General features: G+C 41.6%; 1 protein-coding gene across 3 annotated transcripts in view; it reads right to left on the bottom strand.

Annotated features, from left to right (window-relative positions):
• LOC149191873 (protein TRANSPARENT TESTA 9-like) overlaps positions 1 to 12,604 on the bottom strand; it is a 488,249-nt gene extending 475,645 nt beyond the window's left edge. Inside the window, exon 1 of one of the 3 annotated variants that reach the window (XM_089404399.1) lies at positions 12,283 to 12,604. In XM_089404399.1, coding sequence (XP_089260525.1) covers positions 12,283 to 12,335 — 53 coding nt within the window. In that variant the 5' untranslated portion in view covers positions 12,336 to 12,604. Of the gene's footprint in view, positions 1 to 12,041; positions 12,063 to 12,282 lie in introns of those variants that run through there. The other 2 variants (XM_089404398.1, XM_089404400.1) reach the window with 2 other exon arrangements.
• Positions 12,605 to 13,753: the final 1,149 nt, after the last annotated feature.

The following is a 13,753-nucleotide window of genomic DNA, read 5'->3' as shown; positions in this document are numbered from 1 at the left end:
CTGCTTTGAATGCAGTCTCCGAAGACTGGGAGACGTTTGTCCAAAGCATCTTGGGCAGAGCGACCCTCCCTAGTTGGGAGGAGATGTGGGTAGCTCTTCGACAAGAAGAGATCAGGAGGCTGACCAAGGCGGGGAGTAGTGGTAAGGGAGTTCGAGTCAAGAAATAGGAGGAGGAGGATGTGGCTCTAGCATATGCGGGACAGCAGGGGGTTTAGAACAGGAAGAAGAAGGACATCTCCAAGGTCAAGTGCTTTACCTGTGGGGAGCAGGGACATTATTCATCTCAGTGCCCCAGGAAGAAAGGCAAGGGAGAAGCTTCCGAATCAAAGGCAACTCCAACTAAGGCGAAGAAAGAGATCGAGAAAGATGGTGATTGCGCCATGAGTGCTCATGCGCCTTTAGAGAAGAGGTGAAGAGACATCGAGTTGTAGTCAAGAGGACTACATACCAGGGGCAGAATCCTTGAGGTGCCCAAACTCTTGGATCACATCCAGCTACGGGAGCCCTTAATGACAGTAGCATGATGATAGGTGTCGGGTGGAGCAAGGCATGATGGAGCGATAAGGCAGTGCTAGAGTGCAGAAATCTTCTAACAGAAATCTGAGGCAACACAGTGGCAACAAAGGGAGCACGGGTTAGCAGCAAAGGCAGCTTCAGCGTCACGAGGCTACCAGACTGACCGGGATGTCAGTGGTTAGGAGATGTCAGTTACTTACTTCTCAGTAACTAAGTTGCAGTGCAGCAGTTAGCAGTCGCAGTGCTATGGGCAACATGATGCAGCATGTTGAGAGGGAGTTGCAGTATAAATGTAGCAGTGGCAGTGTCATGGGCAGTAGTACAAGAAGCAGCAATGCAGAGGATGTGAGGCAATAAGCCAAGCATCAGCACAGGTACCGATTTGCAGGATCAGGGTGATGTTTCTATGGTGAAGCATTACTAGAGCACATTCCTCGCTAAGAGGGAGTGTTGATTTTTGGTAGCATCGGATGTGTTGTAGTCATGAAAATTGGTGGAGAGGCTAAGGCACATGAGATCTCCAAGACCCAGAAATCATTTGGATGAATTCCACCCAGATGAAGAGATATTAAAATAATTAATATTTTTAATGAGACCCTAAGTCTAAACTTAGGAAAATTAAAATATTAATGTGTATTAATATAATATGGGTGAGAAAGTTCTAAATAACGAGGATCAAACCAGACCTAATCTTAGCCGTTGATTAGGGACTTAATCTCGATCGTTGAATCGTCAACAGGAAAAGTATAAGAGGAGGCTTGAGGGTCAGTCGGACATACACCAAGTTGATCAGTCATTTTGATTTTCTAGGGCAGGGTTTGCTGAGAAATCGAGTTAGTGATCTTTTGCAGTGAGGGGCAGTTCGGCAAAAGGCCGAAAATACATAGCAAAGAGGCAGAGAAAGTGTCAGAGAGAGAGAGCGTAGAGGCAGCCTGGGCTAACACAGAGGCTTAGAGGGCCAACGCAGAGGGCGCAAGAGGCCGAGAAGTCGATGCAGAGCTGACGAAGAGTTGATGTTGAGCTGAAAGAGCTACGCTATGGAATTTATGTGGGGCAGACTGAGAGCTGAGAGGCGGACGCAAAGTCGTAAAGGGTGATGCAGTCCCTGGAGGGTGATGCAGTTGCAGAAGATAGCTTGGAGTAGCTTTCGCTGTCCAGCTAAGGAACTGTCGAAGTTGATATGGGACCAATCATCCGGTTGCTGATTAGCTGGAATATCTGTCTCCAGAGAAAGGTAATTCTGTCGAGAATAATCTCTGAAGGGTGAGCCATTTCTGGCACCCTAGTTGTATTTAGAAATTTGCATAATAATAAAAACCCTCATATCTGTTGCACCAGTTTCCCCCATTGGGTTTTTCCGGGGACAATTGTCCAAAAATAACGTTGTCCCTTGTGTTGTCTCAATTTATTTCAGTTGTTGATCTATATATTTGTGAAGGTTGCTATTGTGTTTATTTCGATGTTATATGATTAAATAACTTGTTAATGTAAAGAACAAGTAGGAGATAATAAACCAGAAATAACAGTAGGGATTTCTGATGTGTTAAATTCAAAAATTTTCATAATTCAATCATATGGGTGTCAAGAATATGGGCACTACAAAAGAGATTGTCCTAAGATCAAGAAGGACAATAACAAAAGAGGAAGAGAAGAAGCTCATATCAATGAAGAAGTGAAGGAAGTAAGAGATCTCTATTATGATTGAGATAGTCTTCCTCACCTAAGTTCTTTTCAAGTTCCTAAGTATTTTGTTGTAAGATATAACTATCACAAAGAAAACCAATGGGATGCATCAAGGCATCATAGAAGCATTGAAAGCAAGAGGTCGGGACATCATCATAGAGAAGCATGAAAGATGATTGGAATCTATGGCAGTCAATAATGAAGGATATAGCTCTTGGGAACCTCATTGGAAACAAAAGTGGCACTTATGGAAAAGAAGAAGGTCATCTAGTACAAGATTCATCATACACCTGTCAAAAGGAAACATCTGCTGAAGGGAATACTTCAAATCCTCAAGATTCTCTGATGGAATCTTCATTGAAAGGTTCACCGATCAAGAGGGGAGAAAGTGTTTCATCAAGAATTCCAAACTTGTGGAATTCATGGGATGATGGTATGATGACATAAAAGTGAAGCAGATCAAGGGATTGAAGCTCTTTCAATCAAGGAAGTTGTTGCAGGAAGTCTAGATGACCCAAAGAAAAAATGAGGTATGTATGCTTACATTTGATATTGTAGAATTCATGTCATATGGTTGCAGATATCATGGACCAATGCTCTATCTTAAGAACATGATCAAAAGAAAGGATCTCCTCCCTCAAAGGGATGCAGGAATGCATGGGTCACACATTCACTAGATGAAATCAACATAATATGTCCTCATATGAAGTATGAGGTGGTTGACTACAATTGAGGAACTCTGATTGGAAGCTCCTGGGAATGAAATGTGTGAAGAAAGGAAGGAAAAGATCATGGTATGTGTAACCATGTAAGAAGGCAATCAACATCCAAAGACCAAGAAGATTTAACTAGGATATCTCCACGAAAGATATGAAGACTCTAATGGAGTCTGAAAAAGAAAGAGACCCTTGACAATATATATCTTTGGGAGATGTGTCGATATGTATGCAAGATGTTGATGCAAACTAGAAGATGTCATGATGAAAGACCATCACAAAGGTAATGTTGATTTTAATGTTCATTCCTTTATTTTTGAACAAATATTTGGATGGGTTTATGCAGGGCTGCCGAGGGAAGATCTATGGATGTCTTCCACCACCCATGCACATGTAGTAGGATTAAAGATCCTGAAGGAAACATGGCATGAAGAAAGCAACATGGCATGAAGGAAGGCCAGATATGGATTGATGGATGACTTTTCAATAATGACATGGATGACTCATGGATGAAAGTGATGGATGGTCGGTGCCCTATGAAGAAGTCCCAAACATGAAGACTCCTAGATAACGAAAAGATGTTCATGACATCGTGAGTAGGAGTTCTTCAAACAGTTGGTTATCCCATCATCTCCACCTGAGGAGTTGTTGTAGGTCCCTAATTAAGAGGGAGCCTGGAAACAAGTTTCTTACTTGGAAGAAAATTGGAAGCAAAATTCCTAAACTAAGAGAGAGCTTAGGTACATTCCTTCTGTGGGAATGAGTACATTCCTTTATGGGAATAGATATGTCCTCCCTAATTAAGAGGGAGAGATAGACACATCATTCTTGTCTTCACTAGGGAAGACAGAATGGAGTATTAGGTAAACATCTGGCATTCGATTTGCTAAGGTTTTGCAAGTGGGGTAGCAAGCTAAGTGGGCTTGATTGTGGGGAAAACTCCACAGTTAAGCGTGCTTGAGCCAGAGGCGATCTAGGATGGGTGACCTCCTGGGAAGTCCTGGTTACCGCGTGCAAGCCCCGGAAGTGATGATTGATGCTATGTGATTCATTTCACTAGTTTCAATCCCACTTCTTCACCCCTGTGAGCATCACCCAATGCAATGAGTGCTAAGTGAACTATTCAAAAATCATGAGAAATTAGTCAGTTACGACTACCTCTCATGGAAATGGTCATACATGAATGACTTACTTAATGCAGTGGAATTCCAAAATGATATCTAATATAATGTACTACGTAAACCCCCTAATACTTAAATTCAAAAAGAGTGAAGGGATCTCTACTTGAATGGTTCATGAGGCACAATACTTGCTAAGGTTTTGCAAATAGGGTAGCAAGCTAAGTGGGCTTGATTGTGGGGGAAACTCCACAGTTAAGCGCACTTGAGCCAAAGGTGATCTAGGATGGGTGACCTCCGGGGAAGTCCTGATTACCGGGTGCAAGCCCTGGAAGTGATGATTGATGCTATGTGATTCATTTCACTAGTTTCAATCCCACTTCTTCACCCCTGTGAGCATCACCCGATGCTATGAGTGCTAAGTGAACTACTCAAAAATCATGAGAAATTAGTCAGTTACGACTACCTCTCATGTAAATGGTCATACGTGAATGACTTACTTAACGTAGTTGAATCCCAGAATGATATCTAATATAATGCACTGTGTAAACCCCTAATACTTAAATATTATTTTCTTTTATCCCCCTAAGCCTCCCTGGACTTTTCCCTCTTGTGCAATCATAATCCCCTATTCTTTTGTTCTCTTGTACAGCCCATGACGGATTTTTTATTATCATCCAATGTACAATAGATATTACATCATTCAACTTCTAGCCAATCATCCTATACACAAGAAATATTGATTGATTTGGGAAACAAAACTGGGGTATTACAAGTACCATGATGATTCCATCAACACACTCACAATCAAATTAGCCAACTTGAACTAATAGTGATCGAATCAGTGTTGCGGGGGAGCGCCCCCCCCCCCCCCGATCCCGCTCCCAATCCGTGCTCCGGGCGGGAGCGACTCAGGAGCGAGTCGAGAGCAATTTTGGGAGCGTGCTCCCAGTAAAAAAATTTGCGCTCCTTGCCAATTTCGGGAGCGTCGCTCCGGGAGCGGATTTTATAACCCGGGAGCAGTCAGGGAGCGAACGCTCCCGACCGCTCCTGGGTTATAAAATCTGCTCCCGGAGTGACGTGCACAGAGGGTGGGAGCAAATCGGCGAACAAAACAACCAAAAAAAAACGACGTTAAAAAAATCGAAATTTTTTTTATAAATTGGGGGAGGGAGGGGCATAAGGGCTTCATTGTGACTGTGAGAGTTGAGTGAGAGGATCATTTGAGAGAAGGAGATTGAGAGTGTGAGAGTGAGGACTAAGGATCAAGGAGAGAGTGAGACTGAGAGAGAGCAAGGTGCCAAGGAGAGAGCAAGGAGCAAGGAAAGAGCAAGGGGAGATTGGACGCATTTGAGGTAGGTTCGCCGCTCTACAATGTTGAATAGAATGTTTAGCATTTTTTTTTTAATGTTTACTAAATTATTCCTAATTTCTAAACAAATAAATAAATTTTTTTCTATTTCGGTTTCCCATTCCCATCAGGCCATTCCCATTCCATTTTATTAAAGTTTTGCAAATTGAAAACTATAAATTTCAAACATCATGGTTATATTTCTTGGCATTTTCTTCTTCTTGGTTCCTTTTCTGGTTATTATGGTGTTGGACAGTAGGAAAATGAGGGTTCAAAACGAAGAAGAGGATGAAGAAGGAGGACAAAGTGGATTTGATGAAAACCCCGATGAGGAGGAGCTGGAGGAGAGTGAACATGATTTAGCTCAAAAAACTAAACAAGACCAGACCCCATTGTGGAAATATGTTAACAGGCCTGAAGCAGGGAAAGGGGGTGGAAACACTAAATTTCATTGCCCCCATTGCAACAATAATTACACAGGTTCATACACCCGTGCCAGAAAACACCTCTGCGGGAAAATGCCAAGGGATGGAGATAAACAAATAGGAATCAAAACTTGTGCAGGTGTGTCAGCAGCAGATAGAGCCAAATACATAAGGGAAGAGGAGGAAGCCCAATACAAATCTAAAATATTAAGGGGTTTCTTTGAACCAAGTTCACAATCACAAGCACAAAGAACTCCTTCAGCATCCTCCCAAGGCAATCGATTTAGAGGCAAAGGGTCACCAAGTTTAAGGCGTAGAACCATATCAGATTTCCTTGATGAAGGGTGTAGGAATGATGTGGATTCAAAAGTTTACAGGTTTCTCTATGCATGTGGGATAGCATTCAATGTTCTTCGCTCGCCTTATTGGCATGAAATGGTTTCTGCCATAAATGATGGCCCTAAAGGATACAAGAGCCCTGGGTATGACAAGGCAAGAACCGTTGGACTTGATCATGAAAAAGCAAAAATATCCCATTCTTTAAATAGAATGACAAGTTCTTGGACTGACCATGGGGTGTCCATTGTATCTGATGGATGGACAAATGTAAAAGGAAAGCCATTGATAAGTGTTCTTGCTGTGTCTGTTAGTGGTGCCATCCTTCTTTCAGCATATGATTACTCAAACAAGTTCAAGACCGGCATCAACATTGCAGAAGCATTACTTGAAACAATTGACCGTATTAGGCCATACAATGTCATCTAAGTCATCACTGATATGCTCCTAATTGTAAGGCAACGGGAGCAATTATTGAGGATAAATACCCCAACATATTTTGGTCTGGGTGTTTGGTTCACACATTGAACCTTTTGATGCATGATGTTGTTAAGAACAAAAAAGAACAATACAAATGGATTGGTGATTTGTACAAGAAAGGCAAACAAATGATAAAATTTATTACAAATCATAGCAATACCCATGGCCTTTTCCGCAGTCACTCAAGATTGGAGTTGTTGAAGATTGCGAGGACTAAATTTGGTAGCTATTACCTCACCTTCAGGCGCCTTTTGAAGGTAAGAAGTTCATTGGCTAGCATGGTATCAAGTCCACACTGGCATGTATTAAAGGAAAAGGCTACAAATGCAGCTGACAGGCAAGGTTTTGAACTGATGGAGGAGGCCGCTCTTGATGGTATGTTTTGGGCACGTGTGAAGAAAGTATTGGATTTCACCAAACCCATTTATCACATGATTTGGTTTGCAGATACAGATAAACCAGTGATTGGCGAGGTGTATGAGCAGATGGATACCATGTTGGGGCAAATAAAAGATATTGTTCATAACAATGATCCCAACTTGTACAAACTGATTCACGATTTTGTGTGTGTACGGTGGAATAAACTTAATCTTCCACTACATTGCTTGGCGTATATCCTTACACCAAAATACTACTCTACATCTTGGTTGGGCCAACCTGCACCAGGGGGTGTGGTTAGGACCAAACCCCATATAGATGAAGAGGTATCTAAAGGATATTTGGAAGCATTAGAAAAGTTGATTCCTGACAGGAAGGAATGTGCTAGTGTGCACCTTGAAATAGGCAGATACTTCAGTAACATTGGTTTGTCTGGTACCTTCCATGCAATGGAAGACAAAGACAAATTTGATGCTCTCACATGGTGGGAAACATATGGCGGCCATGGACTTTTGCCAAAATTGGCAAAAAAAGTTCTATCACAAGTTGTAAATACTTCTTCTGCAGAGAGGTGTTGGAGCACCTACAGCTTCATACATAATGTGAAAAGAAATAGACTCAATGAAAATCGGGCAGAAAGCTTGGTTTATGTGCACTATAACTTGAGGTTGTTGAGTCATCACTGTGATCGGGCTTATGAGGATCCAACATATAAATTCTGGGACAACCACCCAGAGGATGACAATTTGGAGGATGACACTATACATCTTGAAGAACTGGAAGAGGAACTTATAAGGGAGGAAGATGAAGCAGCAGCCATGCCACCTCCACCATCCAGTAGCAGTGCTTGAGTTCCGAGTCTTGTTCCTTTGCTCTCACCACCTCCATCTACACCCTCACGTGGAGGACATGTGCCTTCTAGTTCTAGTCGTCGGTCTGTGCGAGAGACTCCTAGAAGACCACCATGACTTGCTCATACATTAGACTCTCGTGGCAAGGGCCACATGCAGTAGTAGATAATAGATTTACAGTTTACTTGTCTTTTCTAGTTTCTATTAGTTTTCATAACTGTTGAGTCTTGACTCTTTCATATCATAATGATATTTTTTGTAAACAATATATGACTGTGAGTCGTGACAATGAAAGTTTGAAGTTTGAAGTTGGCAATTATAACTCATTGGTAATGATTCTGAATTATAAATATGATGCTTCGTGAAAGTTGTTTCATTTCATTTCATGTTAAGTTGTTAACAGTTAGATATTATTTCTTGTAATGGTTAAACTTAGCTTACAAGTACAACTTTGGTGATCAATGATGATAAATTTTATATATTGAATTTTCAATTTTGAAAGCTTGAAGTTGAAACTTTAAGATTGATGAATCATGATTCACGAGACTCAATTGTGGATGTGGTTGACAAAGATTATAACTTCTAGATGATTGATGTTATATGGTTCAACGATCAATCTATGTATTTTTATGTTTATATATCTAATTCATCATTCTACATGTTTTTGTTGACATATATGTATCAAAATATAAAAAATATATATATTATATAAAAATCGCTCCGGGATTCGCTTCGAAACCGGGAGCTTTTGAAAATGTCGCTCCCGCTCCCAAGTAACATTGGATTGAATGTTCAACACCTGAACTTTTGGGCGGGAACTGAAGCTTTGCTTCCTTCAATGGCGATCGCTCCTATTCGGCTTGTAGGGACTTCCTCCCTGGCTCATAATCGATTGCTCGGTGGAGATAGCATGTCGGCAGGCGCACCCTCTCCCCGAAGAATAGAACCACGTCAGGAAGAGGTAACAACTAGTTTTATTCATATACAAGATGGGTTTTTATGGCTTAAGACACACTTTCTAGCTCTCGAGCTTCCCAGCGGGGGCACTGTCCTCCTGTTTGCCTTGTCTGAGCGTCTATCACGACTTCTCCTGCCACTGCTCGGTGGAATGGTGGCTAGGGCACTGAGAAAGCCAAGTTTTGTGGACGACATACCATTTCCTGTCCTGCATCTGCCTCCCCCTGTCATCTGTTTGTCCACCAACTGGATGCTGCGTGCGGGGTTCCGGGAGCTTGGTCTTTATGCGCCCGGGTTCCAATCTGCTCTGGATATTTCCTGTGCGCGGGAAAGGGTACTGTCTACAGAGGGCCACATTTTTCCTGGAGCTATGACAGAGCACTCAAATAATGACCCTAATGAGCCAAATCTGGAAGTAGCAGGAAGCGGAAAATATACAAAAATCTGGGATGTAGTGTGTCCTGTTGGAAGTTTGCCCATTACAACGGATTGTATCCCCATCCCGCCTGATGCAACTTGCGTAGGTGAAGAATGGATAAACATTTTCGTCAAAAAGACTGGGGGCAGCCATCATTGTATGAGGCTTCGAAAGGGGTTGAATATACAGGAACTAAAGAAGGTAATACGGAACCAAATTGGGATCCCCACCATTTACCAAAACCTGATTTTCTCTGGTCGCTGTCTACAGGACCCCCTCACTCTTTAGGACTATGGTATAAACAATGAATCAACCATTTTCCTAAATCTGCGTCTGCGTGGAGGTTGCAATGGAGACAGCTCAAAAAACTCTGGCTCTTTTCGTGATGCAGTCAAAGGAAAAGGCAAACTGCAGCAGAAAACAGCACCAGCACCTGAGTTACCAGGTCCCTATATAGTGGAACAAAAAATGGAATCCCCTTCGCTCCAAGTGCATCTACCAGAGGTAACTGAACTACATACGGAACTATCCAATAAAGCTGTCATTTGTAGATTCAATGGTTACTGGCCAAAATCCAATGATCTGCATCATTGGATTTACAATACATGGACAACAAACTGTGATATACATTTATGCTCAAAGGGTTTTTTCATTGTTGGCTTCAGCTCAGCCCAAGATAGAGACAGTGTTATCAATCAGGGGCCTTGGTTTTGGGGCAATGCTGGCCTCTTCATCACTCCTTGGTTCGATGAATTTGATGCAAACACTATGAAAATTTCCACAATACCTGTTTGGGTGAGGCTCCATAACCTCCCTCTACACTTTTGGCATTACAAAGTTTTATCAGCTATTGGGAATTCCCTGGGGAAATTCCTAAAAATAGATGAAGACAGAGTCAGCAAAGGAATTGTCACTTTCGCCAGAATTTGTGTGGAGGTGGACCTGAGTCAGGGACTGCCTGATCACATCACATTGAACTACAACAATTCATTGAGGAATCAACCACTCGACTATGAGAATACTGCTTTCAGATGCCGCAGCTGCCTGCAAACTGGACACCTCCAATATAATTGCCCGCTGACCAGAAAGGACACCAAAGGAAAAAAGAAACAACAAAAAAGGCCTAAAGGCTGGCAGCACACTGATCTGATGGAAGAAGAGGAGGACTTGCAGTCAGAACCGCCAGAGAACCAAATGGAAACTGGTTTATACACGGGTCAGCAAATTAATCAAGATGATTCTGCCCCAGATACTCATATGGAGCCAAAAAATATTCATCAGCAACCAGAACCTCAGTTGGAAGTTAGTGGAATAAAAAGAACTCATGGATCGGATGGATCTGAATCCGACAAAGAGATACCTTTGAACACACCGGAAAACCAGCTGGCCATTATTCCACCCACTTCCGAATCAGAGGGTTGGAGGAGGGTGGAGAAGAAAAAGGGCAGAAAAGCATAGGCCTGCTGATAGTTATTTTGTTTTTTAATTGTAACTTTTTTGTCCCCTTTATGGACAGTTTCTGCATATGCTTATAGCATCTACTACATGTAATTTTGTCATATGAATAAAATTACGGATTTTTTCCACGGAAAAAAAAACATTGGATCGAATGTATGAACACAGTCAATAATTAGATGTCCAAGATGGAAGAACCTTTTTGAAGGCTTAACCGGGTCCTAGAGATCAAACAAAGAGCCCCACCTTCGAGAGATAGAGATGTCCTCCAGTTCTGAACCAATGGAGAGAAGCCACATCACTAAGCAGAGAGAAGTCCCTACTCACCCAGAAATGGACAATCGAATGAAGATACTAAGATTGGAACTACGAGCATCTCCAACCAGATAAACACTGATGTTATCGACGTAGACAGCCAGGACAGCATATAAGACATACTTAAAACTTAAAAGTGCCTAGCCTATTTGGTTTCTTGATGTTATCAAGTAGATATAACTCTGCCAACTTTTCACTTAGCGAAGGGGAAGTATCAAGAAAATCTTTGAATCGCTGGCTCCAATGGTAAGCCAGAAATCTTTTTTTTTCCAGCACCTGAAATCCTGTTCTTGTTGTTTAAGACAAAGAAAGAAAGAAAAACATATTCAAATCTATTACTATTGGTAACCTAACACTTTTTGTATAACGAGTCTGCGTGTAATATGGTAATGGACTGAATTGTAAGTGCTCACATTCGTTTGAATTAAGCATGGACTGAGTTCTAACTGTACATGTTTGTTTGAATTAAGCATGAAAGAGTTTGCAGCGATGATTTTATTTAGATCATTAGACAAATTATAAGTGTGCACTATTTCTTGGATTTTACTGTATGCAGATAATTACATTACCAGAAGCATGTTTTGTTAAAAAGGTCAGCATGTACTAGAATAATATACAGCTCCACTGAATTGTGCATTGTAAGTGTTCACATGATTCCTAGAAATCAGCGATAGAGAGTTTTGAAGCCATTAGTTATTGCTGGCTTTGGTCACACCATTTATGTGTCTTAATTGCACGCACTTTAGTAGCTTAATGGAGAACCTTACTCTAGCATATACATGGACGTCGATGCTTTGATTAGCAATTGGGGACCCCTTATTCACAAGAATTGTCAAAAATAACCCATTTTAGATCTACATGCCTCCATAAAACCTAAGAAGAAGGAAAGGATGATCTATAAGGTTTTGTTGCACTGGTCATCTTTTGATGGTTTCTCTAATTCTTGTAGAGACGATTTCCAAATCCGTATTCTTCTACCACATCGTGTGGCCCATGAAATATAACCAAATGCAATCTCAATTACTTGGCGAGCTTGGCTCACCATAGCATATGTTGTTGACATCTACAATAGATAGCCCTAGTTGTCCATTGTCATTGGGATTGTGATGAAAGGGCAATCAAGGTCAGTGCAGACCATCAAGTTCAACACTCAGATCCAGAAAATTCCTGCTAAGAATAATAACCTGAAAATCTAAAATTAACAAATAGTCCACCATTAAAATCCATTATTTATCAAATCAAACAAGGGCCGTATCCAGACAGATGAATTAACTTTAACTTACTTGAAACCAGCCAAGGAGAAAATATCAAAGGAACGCCAGAATAAAGGCCACATAGTTTGTTGCCAGGGTTACAACCGACGACCTTCCTTATTGTACAAATTATATTTACATTAATCAATTCATTGCCTGGCTTGACTTCTTTGACAGCTGCGGGAAACTCTATAATGCACAGGACTGAACTGTTGACGTTTCCTGGCCCCTCGGCTTTCTCTTTTGTTTCGTATTTTGTGAGTGTGCGTGCTTCTGAGGTGTGTGTTGAGCTCTCTGTTTTTCATTTGGAAATTGGCATCTTATATGTGAATTGTTGTTTCTTTTTTTTTTGTGTCGTCGTAGACCAACTCCAATTCCACCTCCGTTATGTTTGACTCCTACCCTTCAACGACGGAGAGAGACAAAACTCTTGATTTTGTTGAACTTTATATTAACTAGGCTACCATATAAGTCAAATGGCAAGGGATTATTTAATGGAGGGAATGGGGACGAAGTCATTTGCGAAAGATGGTGGGAGGGAGTGATAAGTCCCTCGTCACTTTGGTGCAGTCAAACTATTGAGTTTACTAATGGTGAATCTCAGGTAAAAAAGTAGGACCGCATGTGGTCCGGGAGCAAGAAATTTCCTTGAGCTATTTCAATTTGGATGTTGGTTGAGAGCATATTTGGTTTGGTGTGGCCCTGTAAGGGGGCGTTTGCTTTCCATTGTAGTTTATTGCTAGCATTCGAGTTTGGTAAGTTATGTTTGTATGTCTTGCTTGGTAATTCTGGGAGCATAATTTTTTTCGGTTCAATGTCTCAGGCATTAGATATGCCTTGTGTTCAGGGAGTTGTGGATTTTGTTGGGTCTGTAAAATCAACTTGGCTCCGAGCGTGGGGTCAGTCCCTTTTGGGAGTGGGCAGTTGGGCTTTAATTCAAAGGGTGGTTTGGGTGTCTTTAATAGTGAGGTTGAATATTTGTTGTGGGTTGGGTTGGGTTAATGATCTATAGGCTTTTAGATGCGAAGTTTTCTAGGTCTTGGGGTGTAGTATGGTATACTCAATGGTAAAGGGGGTTGAGGCTACGATCGAAGAAGTATTGGCCACCTCCCAATCTGGTGTGTGTGTGCGTCAAAAGCTAAGTCATTTGTTTGGTGTTTCTGTGACGAAATTATTTGTTGGTATCCGGGTTTGCCGAGGTAGGGTCGAGTCGATCTCAGTGTCCTTTTGCAAGTATACGCATCCCTTGCAAGGAAATTAAAGAATCATCTTGTGACTCAACGATGCCGCCAAAGCAAAATGGTAGGAGCAGGAGGGGAGGAGGTGGCAAATCTCAGTCAGGTCAGTGTGGTGCATATATTTTTGCCCATGATTCCATGGGGACTTATTTTAATGTCATTCCACTTGAGACTCCTCAGGAGATTCGCGAGCTTAAAATGAAGCAGACGAAGAGATACAATCTGTCTCTGACTTAGAATTATTAGAAGACATGTTAGTATGG

Source organism: Pinus tabuliformis, chromosome 2_2 (genome assembly GCF_031772625.1).
Source record: "Pinus tabuliformis cultivar Carrire ecotype Pingquan chromosome 2_2, CPIR1, whole genome shotgun sequence".
In the NCBI taxonomy this organism is placed as follows: domain Eukaryota; kingdom Viridiplantae; phylum Streptophyta; class Pinopsida; order Pinales; family Pinaceae; genus Pinus; species Pinus tabuliformis.
This window is presented reverse-complemented; position numbering and strand designations above follow the sequence as displayed.